The following is a 20,801-nucleotide window of genomic DNA, read 5'->3' on the forward strand; positions in this document are numbered from 1 at the left end:
TTCTTAGTCTGTTGCACCCCGCAGGGCTGATGTTGTGCGAATGCCCAGGTGGCCTTCTGAGGAATTACCCTCTCAGATAAGCAACCGGCTCTTATCATTCGTGGCCTCCCTGAAGCAGACGTGCGGGACAACGGCAAGCTTGACAAGCCCAAGGAAGTGCAGCTCCACCAAATATCTAAGCACCAGCATTTGATAAAGGCAAATTGGCAAGACTGCCCAGCTGTTTGGCATTCTCTGGCAAAGGCAACAGATGTGGAAGCTTCTCCCATCAGCTGGCTCCTGAGCACAAAAGAATGAGAGGGTACGGCCAAGTAATACTGCCCGCAGCCTGGTATGCTGGGCCCTGGGCAGAAACTGTCAGTTCCCACGTGGGCTTTCTGGGACAAGCCGGCCCTGAAAGCTTGCAGAGAACCTCACAGGGCCTCTCCGCGAAAGGCAGGATGATGAATTCCCAAGCAATGAAACCTCTGCTGCAAGAAGAAAGGGCAGCAGATGATGGTGACCATCAAAAGGAAAAAGGGGTGACTGTGAACTTGGCAGGGCACTAGTCCATACACCTAACCCAGCCCAGCCTACCAAGCTTCATATGAACAAACAGAGGAAGATTTCCCAGATGAATCCCAAACCTCTTGCACTCATAATATACCTAAATGGAACATCCCGAGTCAGTTAGAAAGGAAGGAATTAGAAGCGGAGAAGGAGAAGGAGAAGGCTCCTCTCAGAAAACTCCTAGGAGAGGTTAATCGGAAGGCAAGGTACATGCTGTGCAGATAAAAACCTTCCTCTTCTCTACAGGAAGAGAGAAAGGGAGAAAAGTCCCTTCCCCCTTTGCCCCTTCTTACAGCTGTTACTCAGTAGCTCAGTTCACATATAAAGGGGGAGAGGGAAGGACAGATCTGGTGTGATATGCAAAGCCAGAGACATGCGAATCTGTCTTTGGGTTTATCACCTTTTTAGAGGTGGGGGCCTTTAATTCAGATAAAGCCTATTCGAAGCGGTTCCCTTAGAGAGGGGGAAGATCCAGGGGCTCCCTGGAAGTTCCTGGCCATCGCAGGACACCTGGCAGCCATTTGGTGGGCCTCAGGAAGACATAACCACAAGGTATGACATGTCAGAGATGCTCTGCCTACCCTCACAGCTATGCAAGCCAGTTTGCACGTAACTGAAGACTCATCTTTCAGGGTTTTTTGTAGCAAGGAGATACACTCCGTCAGCGTACCTGGGGGCGAGAAAAGCAGAGGTGATGAAGCCACTGAACACTTTAAGGCACAAAATTCAGATCTTCGTAACAACTCCACAAATTTTACCTGTTGATGCTCTTATATTTTCTAGCCAATTTTCTACACTGAAGCAAGACTGAATGAGAATGGAATAAATAATGGTTCCACATAAAATGGCAGTTGTTCCTCTAATCTGGGGATCTCCGTGATCGATATAATTCACAATGTCCTTCACATACTGCTCTTCTAAAAAAATAAATCAGGAATAAGTAAAGAAAACCTTATGCATGGACGTAAGTTACTTTGTGCTACAGTTGTCAGGAAAATCTACGCTAATTCTTTTAAAAGGCACGTATCTGGTAGCCTGTTTGTTACTCCTTTTATATACAACCGCTGTATTTTTTTTTTAAAAAGGAGAAACTGAGGTCCAGGAGAAAACAAAATCTCAAATCCAAAGACTCTGTACCTGGGAGGAGCTTTGAAAATCTACTGAATGTTTATGACTGGTTAGTGCAAACAGTAGGTAAAATCTAAGGGCTGCAACGCCGTCCTCACTCCCCAGAGCAGAGCCTTTATCCTCACTGGATGCAGAAGGAAAACAACTGAGGCAGACAGCACAGGATCATTTCAAACCAATGTAAAAATAAGGATTTTTTTTTTAAACCCTCTCCCTCTATCGATATAAGAATACACCAAAAAACATACCCCTTTCTTCTTTGGTAGTTTCAGTGGGCATTTTATAGAGTTTGGTGAAGAAAGCTTCTGGATGGAGGGCCACAGCTGCTCCCACACAGCTGATGGCTAAGGCTTTCACGCTGACTCTCACGTCTTTATCAGGCACCAGGGCTATACAAGGTAAACAGGAGGTCATTTTAGGGCGTCACGTAAATGGGGTTTTGGTCAATCATTTTTCACTAAGAAAGCTCCGCTCTGTAAGCTAGTCCTAAATATCAGAAATATTAAATATGTTTTGTTATTGCGTAATGATTAAGCACAGCCGTGTCCTGGAAGCAGTTACGCCAGGACTAGAGACAAGCAAACCAGGAACGGCTTTTCAGAAAAACATTTCAGGAACCCCCGTGGCCTCCTTAATCCCTAGGTGGAAGGCCTAGAGTGTCTCCATGAGAGTTTCAAGGTGTCCTGGGTCTTGGCAAAGGATGCTGCAACTGCGCAGCTTGGGGGTGGCTCCCCGTTGTGCACCCCACCAACAAAGCTCTAGAACGTGCCAGTGACCATCAGCACATTCCCTCATTGAAAGACCCGGCATTACAATATAGAATCATTTCAAGCCTGGTGCAGTTGTTTTAAAACCAGCTGTGGTAGGATTCACAATGAATCCCAGTTGAACAGTACAACCCCAAAGAGATCTATTCTAACCCTAACCCTAACCCTAACCCACTGAGTCCTCTAATTCAGCATCAGCATATTCTCAAAAGCCTTATTCATTTCAGTTCTTCATTAGCCTAGGTGTCATCAAGGAGGAAAGGTTTTTACAGGTTAATGCTTTCTCTGCAGTGACCCCTTGTCTTCAACTTACCACCTTTCTCTCCTGTAAGCAGAAAAGAAGCCGACAGGAGGCGAACACAGTGAACTAATGGAGCAGCAGTTCCATCCTTATAGCCCCCGATATCGCCTTTAATTCTGGAGAGCTGTCATTTAGAAAAAATCCAATTACATTTTATTACAGGAGATTAAGGTACACCAGCCCGCCAAACAGCTAATGCCATTACATTATACAAGGGCCAAAGCTTCACAATGTTCACACAGAAGATGCCCACCCTGGACTGCTGGTCTCGCAGCCAAGGAAAATCTTGGGAGCTGTGAGGTCAGAGAGCTCTCTCGCCAGAACAGGGTCTCCACATCTGGCCAACCAAGAAAGCAGAGGAGCAACAGGGGAGCAGATTCAAAGGTAAACCCCATGGGCCTCGTGCCTTCTACCATCAGACTCTGACCTTACTTCCATGATCAGTAAGTTCTGTTTCTTCTTTAGGCATAAACTTCTCCACACTGCTGTTCGAAGGCTCCCTGCTGTGGCTCACACCTTTTACTAAATGAGATTGCTGAAGCTCTTTCAAAAAAAAAAAAAGAAGGCAATAAATGGGCCGCTTAATATAAATTTCAAGCACAAGCACCATGTTTTAAATTCAGTAGTATGAGTGGTTTTGCCAAGATGCAATAAGCAACAACTATCAGAGACCCAGGGTACAATTTAGAATGATCTAGATTCGGTAAATCCACCCATTTTAAAAATTTTATTCTAGGCTTCTTAAACAGAGCCAGATGTAACAGGAGCAGAAATTAATGGGTTTGCATCAGACAGCTTTCCTGAAGATAACAACTGACTAAACTCTCAGTGTAAAGAACCTGGTGAAGTTCATTCTTCCCAGTCCATGAGCGTTCAGGGACAGGGTTTAAAAACAAAAACCGATTTTCTGGAGCCTAAGCCGTCCAGACAAAGAATGGTACAAACTGATGTTCACATAAAATGCCCAACCAAGGAGAACAACGCTTCTGGCAGCAGCAGTTTGAGATCTGTTCTCCCAACCATCTGGACAAGCCTTCCAGCCCCAGATGTGAGTTCATAAGCAGCTCCTGGGCTGGGGGGGTCTTGGTCTCCCCTCCTTTCTTCCTGACTTCCCAGCTGGAGGAATCAAATCTCTTCTCTGCCGGGGCAAGAAGCCGAGACACGGCCAGGCATTCTAGAACGGGGAGTGGGGGATCCGTACAGGCCTGAGAAGGTAATCCAGCAGATTCTTTGTCTCTGGATTACTCTCTGTCGGCATGTAACATCCCCTCCACACTCCCCATCAGAGCAGCCTTTATCCTCACTCATTCCCTGTTGCTGTGACTGGGTTTCCCCCTTACCCCATGGCATCGGTGTGTTTACTCAATAGCCTGTTTTAGCTTGTTATATGTTACATAGCTAAATGGGGTTACAAAGATTATTATTTAAAGATATGAATATGCTCTTGAATTATATGCAGGAACATTATATACAGGCAGTCTTCCCTTAACAACCCTAATTGGGACCAGAATTTCCACTGGTAAGCGAAGGGGTTGTTAGGTGAAATATCACGTGACCACACCGTAGTTCCGGTTGCGGTCGTTAGGCCAGGACAGCACGGTCATTAGGCAAGGACCTCATGCTTCTTCCCCCCCCCACCTACCTATCTCCCCTCCACCTCTGCCCTTTTGGCCACCCTGCCTACCCCTGCTGCCCTCAGCTGACCTTCACCATCTTCCTCCTCCTGCTGCTGGCCCAGATCCAGGCGCTGGGTGAGTGAGCACGTCAGGGTGGCAGAACCTTGTCTGCCAAAGGGCGCTTGCCAGGTTCTCCAGGGGCGCTTCCAATGCACGCTCTGCAGCTCATGTTGGAAGTTGCTGGCCATTTGTGAGGCTTTGTAGGAGGAAGGCTGGGCTGAGAGCAAGCAGAAGGCCTGTGGGTAGGCTCTGTCAGTGCTATCCCTCACTGAAGCCCACAGGCTGGTTTCCCAGGAGCACTTCCAACATGAGCTGCAGAGTGTGTGCTGTGCCTCTGGGAAGCCCACGTCCCTCCACCTCCTCCAGTTCTGCCACCACCCCAAACAGCGCCTCTCCCATAGGCTCCACCTTCGCTCAGGAAGCTGCTGTCAGCTCTCACGCCTCCCCTGGTGACAAAAAGCACCTCACCTTGCCCAGCCCGGCTGGGCCTCACAAGCTCCAGCAGATGAGGCTCCAATGCCCTGCTGCACTTACCACATGCATTTCAGGGCTGCACCCTCACTCAGCGCCTGGATCCCAGGCTAGCAACAAGAGGAAAAAGACGGTGAAGGTCAGCTGGGGGCAGTCAGGTATGCAGCAGTGTGCAGGACAGCCAAAAAGACAGAGATGGGGGGGAGATAAGCGAGCGGGCTGCCAAGTACCCACATTTTAATCATGTGATTGCAGGGGCACTGCAATGGCCAGAACTTTGAGGACCAGTTGTAACTATTATTCGTTCAGTGCCGCCATAAATTCATACAGTTGCTGAACGAATGGTCATTAAGCAAGGAATACCTGTAAAGGATCATGGGTTTATTGTATATGAGTGAAGGGAAGTCAAGAGGATAATTACTCAGTGATGGAAAGACAGAATTATTCCTGGCCTGTAATTTGGATGATTTTGGATGACAGGTACAGGCTTACTTTCCATTTATTAACTGGAACTCTTTCAACACAATGGGAAGACCTGATGAATATTATTTCATGTGACCAAAGTTGAATTATTTTTTTTAAAAAATGAGGCTAAATAATATTTTGTATGCAATATTATAGTGTGTTTTTTCTTTCTTCATTAAGTAATTTTAATAGAGTAAGTTATAGTTCAAATAACATTATTTTCTCATATATTTGCTTCTACTAAGTATCAACATACCAAGGCAAGAATTTCTGAAAGGATCAATAGTCTCATCTTGTAGAACATTTGTAGTTTCATCTTCCTCATCTTGCAGTTGTCCAATTTGCATTCCAGAGTACTGATTTTCACCACCCTCTAGAATCTAAATTGTACACAGAATAAACTTTAAAAACAGTTTAGCTTAAAATGTAAGTAAAAGTAACTTATATTTTATAAGTATTTATATTTATAATTACTTATAAAAAACTTAAATTCTGTCCATTCATATATGAGTAATATATTTAATCAAAGACTCTTAGATAAGCTTGACTGCTGGTGACGTTATGGTCACATCCATGTTCTTTTCTTGCCAACACAATCAATGTGGCTTGCTATTCTTCCAGGACTTTCCCCCCGAAATTCTCATTCAAGCTGCAGCCCTGGAAATGTCCTTAACAGAACCAACCAAAGTACTGTTGTCCAGAATTCATCAGACTAGTTAATATAAAAAAGAGGCAGGGAGAAGAGAAAAAAACTCCTAAACATTTGGGCAGCTGTGGTGGCCATGAAGTCTACATTTCAGAAACACCCTTAAAATAGACTGAATGAAAAACTAGAGATGAGTGATGTTTAGAACTCCAAAAGCTGTTGGACTGCGATTCCTACCCTACCTATTACTCAAAATGGCTTGAGCTGGTGACATCTTTATGTATGTCAGGCAAAGATTAAAAACAGACATACCAAAGAACCAAAACTCAGTAATAAATAACTAAGAGACAGAGATAGAAACTTACATAGAAAGGACTAAAGTTACCCAGATTGCTAAATGGATGTTTGATAGCAATGCCAATTGCCAGACATTTAGTGATCCTTCTAAAGTATCCCATGTCTAAGAGGAGGAAACTGCACTAAGAAAGGGATAAGAAGGGTTCACCACACCCTATTTCTATTTCTTCCCCGTGGAGAGGGTTAGCAACTACTTCAGTTTTGCTATGACTGATGACTCCCTGCTCCTCCCTGAGTCCAGAGATGTTAAGGAAAAGTTACTATATCCTCTGCATATAAACAGAGCAGAAACAGACTGATTCCTTAACCTGTAGGGGAAAATCTCGGGTTTTGATCAAGCTTGGGCCCATAAGCTAAGAGAAAAATTAAAGGAACACCAAAATGCAACCCTGCTTCACCTGTTTGCGATGTAAATTATACTCAAAACTTATCTGAAGGATCATACCAAACCTGCAGTATATTGTTTGCATGGAATTTCATAATCAACCACTAAAGACCATAAATGAATAGAAGGGCCCAATTCTTCCCAAAGCCTAGCTCTGGGGAGCGAGTCAAAGGCTGCCTTTAAGACAAGAAAAGCGACTGATACAGATTTCTGAAGGACAAGGCCCTGATCAAGTGACCGCCCTCTCCATGAAACCAGCTTGTTCCTCTGTCGAGACGTCACCTGCATCACCCAATCTATATGTCTTCTACTGAAGCGTCCAGCGTATTGCTTACTGCCAACACTCAACTGACAGACGTGGCTAGCGCTAGCTGGGCTCTTCCTACCTGTGTTTTGGCCCATTGGGATTCTGACAGAACTAATCGGGGTAGAAGAGGCTGTATATAGGGATGCAGGGTGGGGGTCCATCAGTCTACGTTTGCCACAGTTCCCCCAGGATCAAGTCAACCCCAGCTGCTTTGCCATTCTTGAACTCTGAGGTGATGGTGATGATTTCATCAAGAGGAGACACTGATGGCCAGACTGCTATAGCACTGAGACAGTGATCCAATGTAACTGGGACTTCTAATCAAGCAGGGATTTAGCATACACAGGATCAATCAGGCAGCAAGTCTGAACAGAGGCTTTTGGAGGCAGAGGCAAAAGTAAGGAGAACTCTATCAGTCAGTCCACAAACCAAAAAGTCCCAGGCCAGAGGTTGGAAGACAGCTGTTGTGAGCCCAGAAGCAGCTAACTGCCAACCCAAAGGGATTGGAAACAGAGTCCCAGTCTCATCAAGCTGGGAGTGATGGAGCAGAGCACACCTCCTCCCCAGGCCTTGGGAGAGGAAGGGCAACAGCTATCCTGTTAGCCCTGCAAAGTAGTCCAGACAAGAAGCACAACTATGAGTATTAACTCTGTCTTTACTGCAAGGCCACATTAACAGAATCTGGCAAGACTGAAAACATTTCTCCCCTCCTCACCTTTTACTCTTTGGAAAACTAGGGAGGGTCCCTTCTGAGACGCTTCCCATGCCGCCGCCCCCCCTCCTGTGGACTGAGATCTCTTTTACATGATGGTTGTCCAGTCTCCAGTTCTTCCTCCTGTCTCCCAAGGTCATTCCCACATATCATTACATATCCTAACAGGAGCAATGAGAAACTCCCGAGAAAAGCTAGAAGGACTTAAAGGTACCCAGCTCCTGTCTTGAGACACCTACAGCTACGATGCTGGGACTAAACCCTAAGGCTGAAAAGTGGAATCGCAGCAGCAGAAGTGGCTAACAGGAAAGAGGAAAGGGGGGAGGAAAGCCAAGGGAGATTAGAAGAACAAACTCCTGAAGTGGGAAGAGAAATGAAAACACCACAAACCAGAATCCACATCCTTGCCTGTATTAGAACCAGGTTTGATTTGTATGCATTTGCCAATAAAATCCTCTTTTCCCAATGGGAGCTAAATGTGTCTTGCTAAAAGAAACTGTGACCCTACCAAATTGGGGGGGAGGGGAGGACTTTCCTGCTCTTGGTTTTTTTCAGGCTGTGATGTTCTCTGTCCACTTTCCAGAAGGACGGAAGCTTTTTTTTGCATCTCAATTTCTTGGGATGGTATTTCTCCTCCATCCGCTACTTTAACCCTCTCACTGAATCTTAACATCTGCCTAGTAATACAAGCAGAGGGTTCATAGAGGCTGTTCTGAAGGTTCTATGAATCAGCTAAATGCCCTAAGAATAAATACAATCAGGTATATTTAAACCTGAACTCTTCAATGAAATACTTAAACAGCCAATGAAGGAGACCTCCAGGTGGTGCAGAGGAACACTGGAGATAACCTTCATGGAGGAATGCAGGAACTGTTAAGGGAGGAGAAACAGTAACTTAGCCCAGGGACAGGAGAAAGAAACTCAGAATAACCCAGCCTTGCTTCTCTTTAAGAGGCTGCAGAGGGAAACTCCCGCAGACTTTCACGATTCTGTTATTACACACTACAACAGTGGAGTGGCGTTCCCAGAAACCTTGCGGTGTCTGTTTCCTCCACGGGCTGGCAGCTAACCATTAAGAACTGCCCTTACCATTTCAGAATAATCGGAAGGGGTAACTGCTGAGTCTGGCCCTTCAGTAGTCGTCTGAGAGCTGTCACTGATGGGAGATGAGGTGCCATCATTCATGTCTCCTGCAGGATCGGACTGGAGGGCACTGATCTGGCTGGAGCTCCTGCTGAGGATATCATCATCAGCATCGGCTTTTGTGGCCGTGCCCGTCAAATCACACGCGGAAAGATCCGATTCCGACTGCAGTACGTGCTGCGAACGTGGTTGCTCAGTTATGATATCACAGCCTGGGGGATCAGAGGCTGAACTTGTTGCGGTTGAAATACCTGATGCGGGAGTTGATTCGCTGTTTAACTCACTTTTCACAGAACCTAAAAAATAAAGAAAGAAGCTGCATAAAGATTCAAGAACACAATAAATTTATCTGCCAAATGAAATGTTGTTGTTATTTTTGTAACTGTCGTCACTGTTATTTGTAGTTATATCTTCTCCTTCAACAAACAAAACCTTTACTCAAGGCACTAGTAATAAAGAAAAGCAAAAATTTAAAAACAAAAATAGAAATGAGCACAATTACAAACATAAAACTTAAAATAAAAACATAAACCTTATTAAATAATTCAGAAGGGAAAAGTGAACAGCTTTGTCCTGATGCCGTTCCTGAAAGCAGCTCTAGGGGACCGTGTTCACACTGGGAGAAGCCTCAAAAGGCAACCCCTCCAACGTGTACATACGCACTCTCCAGTACATCTTGCCTGATGGGTGCTGTTGAACTGCACCTGGCATACTGATAAAGGGAAAAGGGCCCCAAAGTCTGATACAGTCAAACTTCCCAAACGTGAGAGGACTGGTAAAAAAAACAAGCTGATAAGCAAAATGAAGAGATCAAGTCCCCTCCCCCTGCAACCATTCTTGAGAATTATTCAGACCTCCAATAATCAAAGTTGAGGCAGAATGTAATCTCAGATTAAGGAGGGTCAACACATTGGAGATGTCAACATGATTAACAAGTGGGGGGAGAAAAAGCTTCCTTCCTGAGAGAGAAATGAATCAAAATGACACCAATCCCAACTTAGGTCTGGAAGAACTCTTTCACTCCTGCACGACCTCCAGATAAGACATCAACTCATTCCATTAGCCACTAACGGAAGCTATACAGACTGCGAGATGGCTAAATTAACAGTGTTTCTAAATTTCTCTGCAAATCCCTGGCCAAAGGATTCTTCTGAAGCCAGACAGAAGAATCCTTCAACATGGCTGACAGGCAGGCGGCTTGCTCCTTCTCATCCTAACATCTTCTCTCCGCCCCCAAAAGCCTTCTTACTTCCCCATCACTCCCAGCTCCTCCTATGCGCTGCTTCACCTTTGGCAGGAGAACGTGGCTGTCCCCATCCCCTTCAAGGTTTCTGCCAATGTTCTGAGGAACTGCACTTGTCCCACCCTCACGGTCCCTGGCAATCCAGTTCTTAACTGGCAAGGGATTGCACACACAACTTCCATCATGTCCTTTGCTTTCTCTGAAATTCTACTTTCCTTTTCTGTCAGCCCTCAGTCGTGCTCACGTTTTCTTCTAATGGGACTGGTGTGGAAGTGGAACATAGTCCTGGTCTTCATTTTTCCCCCCAATCCAGACTAATGAAGATAAGGTGAATGGTTAACAAACCCCAGTTCACATGCTAACTTTATCTTTTATCAATGAAAGGTCAGGAAATTCATGTGCAAAGAAAGTACTACAAGTGAAATGTATCACAAACTTTGACAAAGGAAATGCAAGCATATAATACAATATTTTAAAAGTTCTGGAGAAGCATCGGGCAAACAACTTTAAGCTAAGCAATTAAATAATTTTTAAAGATACTAAGAATCAGGAAACTAGCCAGAGAGATAGTGGCTGTTGCATGATAGAGAGTTAAAGAAGTGTTAGATAAGAAAATTGAAGAAAACCTCAGTGTATCAGTCTTAATGGCTGAAAATGTAGGCACAAAATGGTTTTAGATGGAGTCTAAATAAGGGAGGCAAATAGAGGTGATATGTTACATACCTTATTAATAAACTAAAAACAAACTTTCAGGCTCAGATGGTATTAATGTGCGCCTGTTGCAATAGGAATGAACAATTTCTTGCAAAGGAAACATTTATTCTCATGGATCCATCCCATAAAACACCTTAAAATTAAGATTTTAAGTACATAGGTTAACTCTCCCCACCCAATTCCAATACTTCGCAGCATACCAATCCTCTTCCCTCCCCACCCCACTCAGCACTAATGCTAAGCTTTTCACTCAGGGAAAAAGAAGTCAAACATTCAAGATGGAGAACAAGATACTGGAAGAGCTGAATACAAAGTGAACAGAGGAGAAGTGTGACATGAGTCCAAAAAAGATCAAAATGCAGCACTTAGGCTGTATCCATAGAAGAACAGCACTGAAACCAAAGGAAGTGGTCATTCCACTTCCTTCTGCATCAATTATGCCCCATCACAAGTATAGTGTCCAGCTTTGGCAACACAATCTTTAAAAAGCTGAGATAAACTAGAATAGTCAGAGAAAGGCCAGGAGGACAATGATTTTTAAAAAGGCAGCCACAAGCTGTTTTTCATTGTTCTAGAGCGTAAAATGCAGAAAGCAGCTACATGTTAGAAAACTTTCAAAGTGTAAGAGGAGTTCTGTGACACAAGTAATGACCTGGGGAGGAGGGTGATTCTCCCTTGAGGGATGCCTGTTCAAACCAGGCCTTTCCAACACTCTAATCCTAGAATAGAGCCAACTTGGTGTCGTGGTTAAGACATCAGGCTAGAAACAGGGAGACCATGAATTTTAATCCCGCTTTAGGCACAAAGCCAGTTGGGTGACTATGGGCCAGTCCCTCTCTGCCAGTCCTAGGAAGGAGGCAACGGCAAGCCACTTCTGAAATCTTACCAAGAAATCTTGCCAAGAAAACTGCAGGGACTTGTCCAGGCAGTCAACACTGACTCAAATTGTGGAATATCTGCATGGTGTGGAAGAACTGCGTAGTAGAAACTTTCTATCCTCAGTGAAGTATTAGAACCTCAGCCACTGAAGCAAAAGTTTGGAGGTTCCAGACTGATCAGATGTACCAGTACAACTCCCTGGTTTCCAGTGCTGGTATACCCCTGCCCAAAAATTAAAGAATAGAGAGCGAGCCTCTGGAGGCTTATGCCTTCTTATTAAGGAAGAATTGCAATGGCAGGGTGAGAAATTATATAACGGGGGTAAACTCCCTCATATACTGGCCGTGAAATTTAAATTTCTGTCTTGAGGTGGAAGCTAATAAACGCAACAGAACTGTTTCTGCACTGTCTCGGGGAGTTCTTTGGGCTGAACCTGACATCAATCTCTCCAGACTCAATCTAACTTCCCAAGCCAGCCAGCCAAAACACCGTGAATTCCTTAGGGTGGTGCCAGTCTCATTTCTTAAACTTCCCACACTCCTGTTGAGGGCTAAGGGAATGCTTATCTCCTCGAGCATGGCCTTCATCCAACCATTCCTTCACACCAGGCTCTTTAGCCCCAAATATCACAGTATACAAGGCCAAGGTTACTCCTATGCTCTTATGTGGCACTGAAGTTTGGGCTTAAAACACATATCACTATTAGAACAAATGCAATCACAGCAACTGAGAAGTATCCTGGGTGTGGATAAAAGAACTTCAGCTGCAGCAGTTAGAGCTGACTTGGGAATCCATACAATTTGTTCTTTGTCTAAAATCAGGGCTTATAATTATTGGCGCAAAATCAATGCTATGGAAACTGACAGACTCCCAAAATTGTGTCTGTCAGAACAGACAAAATCTCAATTACAAACTTCTTGGAAAGCACAATTGACAAATTACGTTAGGAGTTGTGGTCTCCCTGTCTCATGTCCAACTGTTTCTGGAGAACAAGCTAAAAAGATTGCTGCACAAAGCATCTTGGATATAGAAGCACGGAAAGATATAGCCACCCTTAGTAAGGTCGGCTCACTGAAATGGATGAGCCGTTATAAACGTACCTTCCAAACTGCCAAGTATTTAAACACAGAAACGCCCAAATACCTTAGGGTGGTATTTACTCGAGCAAGATTTGAGCAGTTGGACACAATGGAATATTTAACCAAGTCCCTTATAATGAACGCACTTGTATCTGTGGAGCTCCAGAGACAGAAGACATAACACACATATTATTTGAATGTCAACTGTATAAAAAAGAGAGGGATCAGTATCTTGGACCACACATTAGATAATCATCTATTGAACATATTAAAACAACATATTTAATGTGCTGTCAGAATTCAAAAATTACATATAATACAGCCCTTTATTTGAACAAAACAGTACAGCTGAGATCTGCATATGTTGATTTGATCCCTAAATTGTAGGGGTGATACACAAATATGATTTACATCTATTTTCTTTTTAATTTTAATTTGTTTCTCCTATCCTATTTTTAATACATGGTCTTAATAACATCTTATGTTTTACATGTTTTATACTCTGTCTCTTGATATGGTCTAATGGCTAATCAATAATAATGAACTAAGCTATTGGGGGCCAGGTCCCAATGCCTACTGACTGTCGAACAAAGGACTGCAACTCCAGCTGCCAGTTCTTCCATCCTTGCCTATCTTATAATATATTCACTGAGATGTTAAAGTGAAAATGTTCTTCAAACTGATTTCTAACCAGAAGCTTTTCATTCAATGTAAAGATGCCTCAGAATAATTATCAGGTTTCTGGCACATTCAGGAATGTGCCTCTGGCCTGTTCCACGTTGCAGCACGTACAACACTATCAAGGGAGTTGCTGTAGTCATCCTCCATCTGACAACCCCTGTGGAATCTGATCTCCCCTTGCCTTTTTTGAAATCTGTTCATTCCCTTTCTCCATGTATGGCTCTTTGTAACATCTTAAGCAAAACTTTGCGTACATGAGGAATTAGTGCATGAATCTGTACATTTTTTTGCATCTTTTCTTGCACCTTTTGGTCCCACAGCCTTTTTCCATGGTTGCTCTTCCATAAATGCTATTAGTACTTCTCATCTCTTCCTATTAGCTTTAAACAGTTTAATCACTATTTCATATATGCCAGGCCCTTTCCTTTCTGTACCTTACCCTCTGATAGAGTCAGTTCCTAAACACGTTTTTCTCTACAAATTAATGATCTTTCCTTCTCTTTTTTTGCTTGGCAGTAAAGTTGTTCTATGTCCTTCTTGCGGCCAAAGTCTTTTCCTGGTTATCACAATAGCTTGTTCTGAAAGTCATTTCAAAGTTCTCCTCTTTGAAATGTTGGGAATTGTTTTTCCGCATCAGTTTTCACAATGTCCCTTCCTACAGCTTTGCATTTCTCTTCCACATAAGTGTACAGAACATAGTCCGTGCCATGATCTTGGTGCCACACTATTCTCTATAATTTCCACCCATATCTTTGATACCAGTAATTCATGGTCTCACTTTGACATCTTGTTGCCTATTATGTAGCCAATTTGATTCTGATGCTGTCCATTCAGTGATGTCCACCTGTAGCATCTGTATTTTATGTTGCTTGAAGTAGATGTTAGCAATGAATGAATAGCAGAGTTCAATTAACCTATCTCCTCCATTACTGCATTTACCCAATCCAAATTTTCCTCTATTTCCTCTCTCCAACTTTTCAATCAGTAGTATGCTCTTTCTAGAGGGAATTTAGCATCTCTCACAATGTGACATAGATTTTTTCCCATGTTATCCTCCATTGTGTAACTTGAAGTTTACTGGATATCCATCAAGTCTCATATATATGATTCTGTCTTTTCTTATTTTATTTATTTAATTTATATAGCTGCCCATCTCACATATGTGACTGGGCGGCTCACACAATTAAAATAACAATAAACAAATAAACAACTGAAACAAATAAAACCATTACAAAAGCCAATTAAAAAATCTTGGATTATAGCTGAGCATAAACTTAACGGTCCTTTTTGAGTAACAGTGGCACTTCATTACTGTGGAACCTCATGCCATGGGAGTATATTTTACCATCATCTGATTTAACATAGCCTACTCTGGTCCACCTAAATGAATTAGTTCCTAAAAGATCCAGTTTGGTATGCTTCATTTATGCTTTGACAATTGCAGGTTTCTAGATGCAATCTAGTTTGTACTTCCCAAATTTCATGTCTGAATTATATCTGTGACTGCTCCTCTTTCAGTACTGTCATCTTCAGTGACCAGTCTTCCCTGAAGCTTTGATCTAACCATGTAATCACTTCCAGGCCTGCTCATGAAAATTCTACGCTCTTCCCTAAGTAATTCAATGAGTACCTTCCAATATGGAGGTCTTGCATCTGGTATTCAAACTCATTTAAATGTTACAGCTATTCCTACCGAATGTTAGTGGCAACAAGACACTGGTGGTTTATCATTGTCTTCCCCTGGGTTTGGGTTTGGAGTTCCTTCTGCTTGTGTGTTGACTTCCGTCACCCCACTTCCCATTTAGTCTGCCAGGTAGGATGATTCTACTAGGAACTTCTGCCACTGCTCTCTGGTTCACTGTCACTCCCGAGCCTTTCTACCATGTCAAGAAGCTAAACAATCCCAACCTTCTGTCCAACCTTGAAACTACAGTGGGGGCAGGAACATTTTCTCAAAGTTTTGTAGTTGCATCTATAACTCTACAACTAGCAGAAAGACTTCCCTTTGTCATATTCACTCAGGACCAAAAGCATATTTAACATACTAGGCATGACAAAGCTGAATTACCTTTCAACATTTTATTAATTTCAAAATGAAAGAAAGCAAGTCTTACTTTGCTCCATCTAAGACCTATCGTTTCAAAAATTCAAAATTGCTACATTCGGTATCGCATATCTGGAATTATATAAAAAACTGTCAACCTTATTGTTAAGTCATAATTCATTGTGAAACTCTAAAGAGGGCTACTGAGTTTTTCCATACAAAAAACAAAGCACAGAACCACAGAGACACTGATACATTTTTCTACTAATCCTCAAGTGAGAGGTTCATTTTATGCTGGTAAACTCAAAAGATTTTATTATGTAATGCTTCTAATCTTTTTTAGAAGTCAGTAAATTCATGAGTAATGAAAAATGATAATGAATGAATTTGAGTAATTTTAAGTGATTTTGCAATTAACAAAATAATGAGAAACAAATCTACCTGCAAAACCAGTGTGGCTGGCTTCAGATCTTGTTTCAGAATCATCTTCCAAACCTTCTTCTTCTCCTGAAAGTACTTTAGCTGATAAATCAATGCAATAATTTTTTTCAGATTTTCTGCTACTCATTATACACTGCATACAATTTGATTATCTACAGTATTTGCAAAGTTGCTTTTTCAATTTGTTACACTTTTTGTCCACCCCTTCCTCTATGAGCTCAAAACAACAGATCTGATTCTCACCCAGTGCACGGCATTCTTGTTGAGGGGGGTATGGTGCCTGGTCCCAAATTGTCCAGCCAGTTTTAAGGCCATTCTAATCATTAACCCTTTTTAAAGCTTCAACAGAAAATCTGGATGTGTGCAGTGCATCTTAGTGGTGAAGATGGTGGACTGAAGTGAATTACTCTCCACTGCATGTGTTCAGGCTGGGATAGTTTAAATTGGATTGCTGGGGGCGCCTTCCAACATGTATCATACGAAAATGGTGAAGATAAACTTTTCTCCTTATTTACAGAATTAGCATTTGGGATCATCCACTGAAAATCAATACAAGGAGAATCGAGACTGATAAAAGAAAACAATTAAACTGTTGGAGGAGGTGATGAGCACTAGTTTAAAGGGTTTTAAATAAAGGATGGACAGACAATTTCAGGGAGAAAAGGACTATCAAAATTATGGACTTATCTAATCAGCCATCGTGTGACTCAGAACAATAAAGGGCTCGTATGTTCTAAAAGCACAATCCCAAATGGTGGGTATAAATTAAAATGCTGCACAATTATGCAGAACTCAGGAAAGAAACTGCATGACTCACAAAATGATTGTTTTTCAAACAGCTCTGAGCCATTACTGCTTCTTGAAAGGCCTTTCAAAAACTAGAAAATGCTTTCAGTTGTGCAGTGTAATACAATGAACAGTACATTTTAATGTGAAAGGAGACTGGGTGAACAAACCGGTTTCTATATTTCTGACTCTAAAATGTCTGTATCAGGAATGGTCAGCACTCAACTCATGGAATCCCAAAGAGCAGACTGTCAGCCTTGCAAGATAGTCCAGACAGGAAGCACAACCAGGTGGTCTAATTCTACTTTATTGTAAAGCAACATTAACAGAATCTTGCAAGACTGAAAGTACATCTCTCCCGTGTCGCCTCTGGAGCCCGAGAAACTAGGGAGGGTCCCTTCTGAGACGTTTGCCATGCCCCCATTCCTTCTGCGGGCTAAGCTGCCTTTTATCTGACTGTTCCCCTGGCTGTGGCTTTTCCCCGTTTCCCAAGGTCATTCCCACATACCATTATGCAGACTGACCAAACCCAGAGCTGCAGGCAAAGTGCAAATGAGGTGCACCAACAATATTTCTGCTGTGCAGAACATACAGAGCCTAGAAAAAGTGATGGGTCAAGGGCGTGTCTTGTTTAAGGAAAATTATTTCTTGGCAATAATCAGTAAAAATCATATTCGAAGATCGAAGCTAAAAAGTTGGAACTAAAAGTAGAAAGTATATGAAAATAGTTTAAACCCAACATTTTTATGAATGCTTTTTCATCTCTCATCTCTCTATAATATTTTCATACTAAACATTTCACTGTAATTTTAGATGCTATAACTTATTTTTCTTTTGAATTAAATTCTGCTTGTTGCTTCAAGATGTCTTCAGTAGAGGGAAATATAAAAAGGGATTATATACATAGCTTTAGTAAGAGATTTGATTCAAAGGATATAGTAATGCATTAAGGAAATGCCACAAAAGTTCAAATCAAAGCAAATACAATTAACTTAAAAGCAGGGTAAAAAAAAAAAAAGAGTAATGTACTTTGTCCAAAATATTGTAGTAAAAAGACAAATCAGACATTTAGCCAAATCAGTTTGTTATGATTGATTACATGCCGTCAAGTCATTGTCGACTCTTCGTAACCACACAGGTAAGTTTTCTCCATGAGTTCATTATGGTAGCTTATACAATTTTAATAGCAGCAAAAAGCAAGGAATTAAACATAACTGTGATTCTTTTGAAGATCAGCAACAATATACAGTGAAAGCAAGAAAAAAATTAAAGACTAAGAACCAACAAAATAAAGTTTTCCAAGTCAAAGAAATGAAAAGAGGCAGAAAAGAGAACACCAGACACCAATTTCATAGGTATAATCACCTTTTTGTTTCCTGGAAAAAACAGGGCTGCAGGAAGACCCCCCTCCAGCTGCAAATTACAGAAAGTAAGAAAAGTAAGGAACAGATCAAAGTAAGTGTCAGGAAGGAATCATAACAATCTCTGAGAAAGTCAGCAACAGTGAATTTGAAGTTAGCCTTTTTAAGGAATTGTTTACAGACAACTGACTATTCCTGAAAGTCAGTTGCGTTCTCTCCCATCAAGCACAAATCAATTCCAATTTTCAATGATCCAAAAGAAAAGAGTGATTTTGTAAGATACCATCAACTGGAAAAATAAAAACAATCTTCAACGTACCAAGAGAAATAAAGTTGCCCATGCTTAAAAAGGAAATACAAGAGACCTCCAACCCATCTTGAACATTAAAGGATCCGTTACTGCATAAGCCCTAATCAATGCTGGAAGAAATTTTAACTCTGGGTAATATGCTTTTAAGAATTCTGCTGCCTGCTTTCTGCAGTGGGAATGTTAAGGAAAGGTTTTACAACTATGTCTTACAGCCTCCCACTTCCAATCAGTACGAACCACAGCTTACCTATCAATTCCACGATGCTGTCACTGCGGTTTCTGCTTACAATCTCATCTTTGGCTGCGCTGATCTGTGAAAGCCCCCCACCCACAGTGAGAGCCAGGAGGAGGTTGGGCGGAGGTGTTCTGAGAAGCTGCTGCAACAGTTCTAGTGATCCAGTCACAACATTGTGGTCCTGGTGCTGAGTGTAATGCAGGCTCAATTCGTACACCTGGAATGGGAGGAGCAGACTGAGATTCCCGCACCCCCACTTTATGCACCCCTCCTTGACCTGCACTGGAAACATGTTTAGGCCCAGAAGACAGACTGACCGTAACATCCCACCCTGGTAGGGAGGCTGGGCAGGACTGAGAGGGCCAGGAAACAGGATCAACATGCAGGACATGCCTTCCGCCAGGGGAGAAGCCCTCTTTCCTTTGCAGCTGGACAGAAGAGAAGGGAGCCACAAAGCCTGGGGAAGCAGCAGCCTCGGCCTCCACTAGTCACACCGACCAAACGAGCAGAGAAGGAGGAGAGCTGAAGGTGGTGGCTGATGGAGTCTTATAGCAAAGGATGGCCAGTGCTGTGAAAGTGCCCACAAGAAGGTGAGACAGAGGCACCCACTGTCTCCTCTGTGATGCGCCTGTGCAATGGGGGGAGGGCGTGGATGAAGGCCAAGGAACAACCACAGGAGATCCCGTCCCTCACTGCTTGGGTAGCTTTTGCCAGGCCACCTTGCCCCAGTAGTTCCCAAAATGTATAGAAACCTCAATATGCATCTTGTGACCTGAACAGCCGAAGGATTAAGGGGAAAAGGAGGCTTTGCTGGGCGTGCAGAGTCCATCTTCCCAGCTCCTGGAAAGGTCAGGGAAGATGGAACAGAATAAAGGAAAAATCTGGTGGGGAACAAGAGCGCTTAAGAATCAAGGCAACCCGCTCGACGAAGGCAGTGCTGGGTAGTTCTTTCAGTGATGTATTAGTTATTTTCTACATAAATGTGCAGGTTTACTCCAACATGTGGCTCTATGTGCAGAAAACACAATCAAGTTGTTGGGTGCCCAGGAATTCCACAAATTAAAAAATAAAGAAGCTGATGGCCATGAAAATAGGGAGAAACAACATATTTTTCAGGGCTACCGCAGAAGCTAAAAGCATAACCCGGGCAGCCGACGCAAGAAAAACACCTGCTCTCGTGTTCCTACCTGTATCAGTTGATCCAAGGAAGGCGAAATCTCCGTTTCTTTCTGTATCACACCAAAACTACCCTTCAGGCTGGTATCTTTCACCTGCTGCTGCAGGAGCGGGACCAGGTACCTCAAGGCGAGCAACACACCAAGAATTAAGACGCTGGGATGCTCTTCTTCCTTGGGACACAGGAGCCCTGCCGAGGGGATTGGAACCGTTGAGAAGCGACACCACCCGCCGGCCCGCCTCAGCTCCACTGGCCCCAAGAATCCATCATGTCCTCTTGCCTCTTCCCCAGACGTAACACTCTCCTTAAATCACTGCAGTATATATTTATAAACAAATACTGAAGAAATGGGAACAGCGGCAGCCCAGCGGGCACTGCAGCCGCCCAGGGAAAGGTCAGCGCGGAAGGGGGCGCCCCAAGAGGCCGGAGGGGCAGGCGGCGGAGGGGAGCCGGAGAGGGAGGTGCGTGAGAGGGCGTGGCTGGCCCAAGGTCACCCAGCTGGCTTCGTGCCCCAGGCGGGGCCAGAACTCGCAGCCTCCCGGTTTCTAGCCTCGTGCTTTAACCACTACACCAAACCGGCTCTCGAGTTATAGTAACAGATGTTAATTTCTTGGTACGAGGAAACAATGGGCTTGCAGAACCAACATTACTTCAGTGGCACCCACTGAATAATATGTTTTATAGTAAGACCTTAAATATTCTTAATTTTTCCTAATGCTCAGTGCTAGGAGATGGTCAGCAGCCATACTAGATACCTCAATATATTTGAAAAAAATCCAATCCATTTACACAGTTATTGTTTCTGCCTGGCAGAAAAGCTGATTCATATCCTACTTTTATTCTGTACAACTCAAGGCAGGGTAATAATATTCCCACTTCCAATTTTCCCCACCACAACCCTGTGAGGTGGATTAGGTGGAGAGAGGGTGGCTGGCCCAAAGTCA

At 43.1% G+C, this 20,801-nt stretch overlaps 1 protein-coding gene across 7 annotated transcripts in view; it reads right to left on the reverse strand.

The window, feature by feature from the left end:
- HTT (huntingtin) overlaps positions 1 to 20,801 on the reverse strand; it is a 165,077-nt gene that overhangs the window by 127,506 nt on the left and 16,770 nt on the right. For 2 of the 7 annotated variants that reach the window (XM_088131220.1, XM_088131219.1), the window contains exons 8-18: positions 19,868 to 20,046; positions 18,693 to 18,897; positions 18,140 to 18,187; positions 15,989 to 16,069; positions 8,854 to 9,203; positions 5,614 to 5,737; positions 3,173 to 3,288; positions 2,758 to 2,869; positions 1,926 to 2,066; positions 1,308 to 1,466; positions 1,131 to 1,219 (exon numbers count right to left, since the gene is read on the reverse strand). In XM_088131220.1, coding sequence (XP_087987346.1) covers positions 1,131 to 1,219; positions 1,308 to 1,466; positions 1,926 to 2,066; positions 2,758 to 2,869; positions 3,173 to 3,288; positions 5,614 to 5,737; positions 8,854 to 9,203; positions 15,989 to 16,069; positions 18,140 to 18,187; positions 18,693 to 18,897; positions 19,868 to 20,046 — 1,604 coding nt within the window. The remainder of the gene's footprint in view (positions 1 to 1,130; positions 1,220 to 1,307; positions 1,467 to 1,925; positions 2,067 to 2,757; positions 2,870 to 3,172; positions 3,289 to 5,613; positions 5,738 to 8,853; positions 9,204 to 15,988; positions 16,070 to 18,139; positions 18,188 to 18,692; positions 18,898 to 19,867; positions 20,047 to 20,801) is intronic. The other 5 variants (XM_088131223.1, XM_088131222.1, XM_088131221.1 and 2 more) reach the window with 4 other exon arrangements.

This window comes from Python bivittatus, unplaced genomic scaffold, assembly GCF_059951505.1.
Source record: "Python bivittatus isolate LINGU-HERP-01145 unplaced genomic scaffold, Pbiv_v1 ctg000970_np1212, whole genome shotgun sequence".
Classification (NCBI taxonomy): Eukaryota; Metazoa; Chordata; class Lepidosauria; order Squamata; family Pythonidae; genus Python; species Python bivittatus.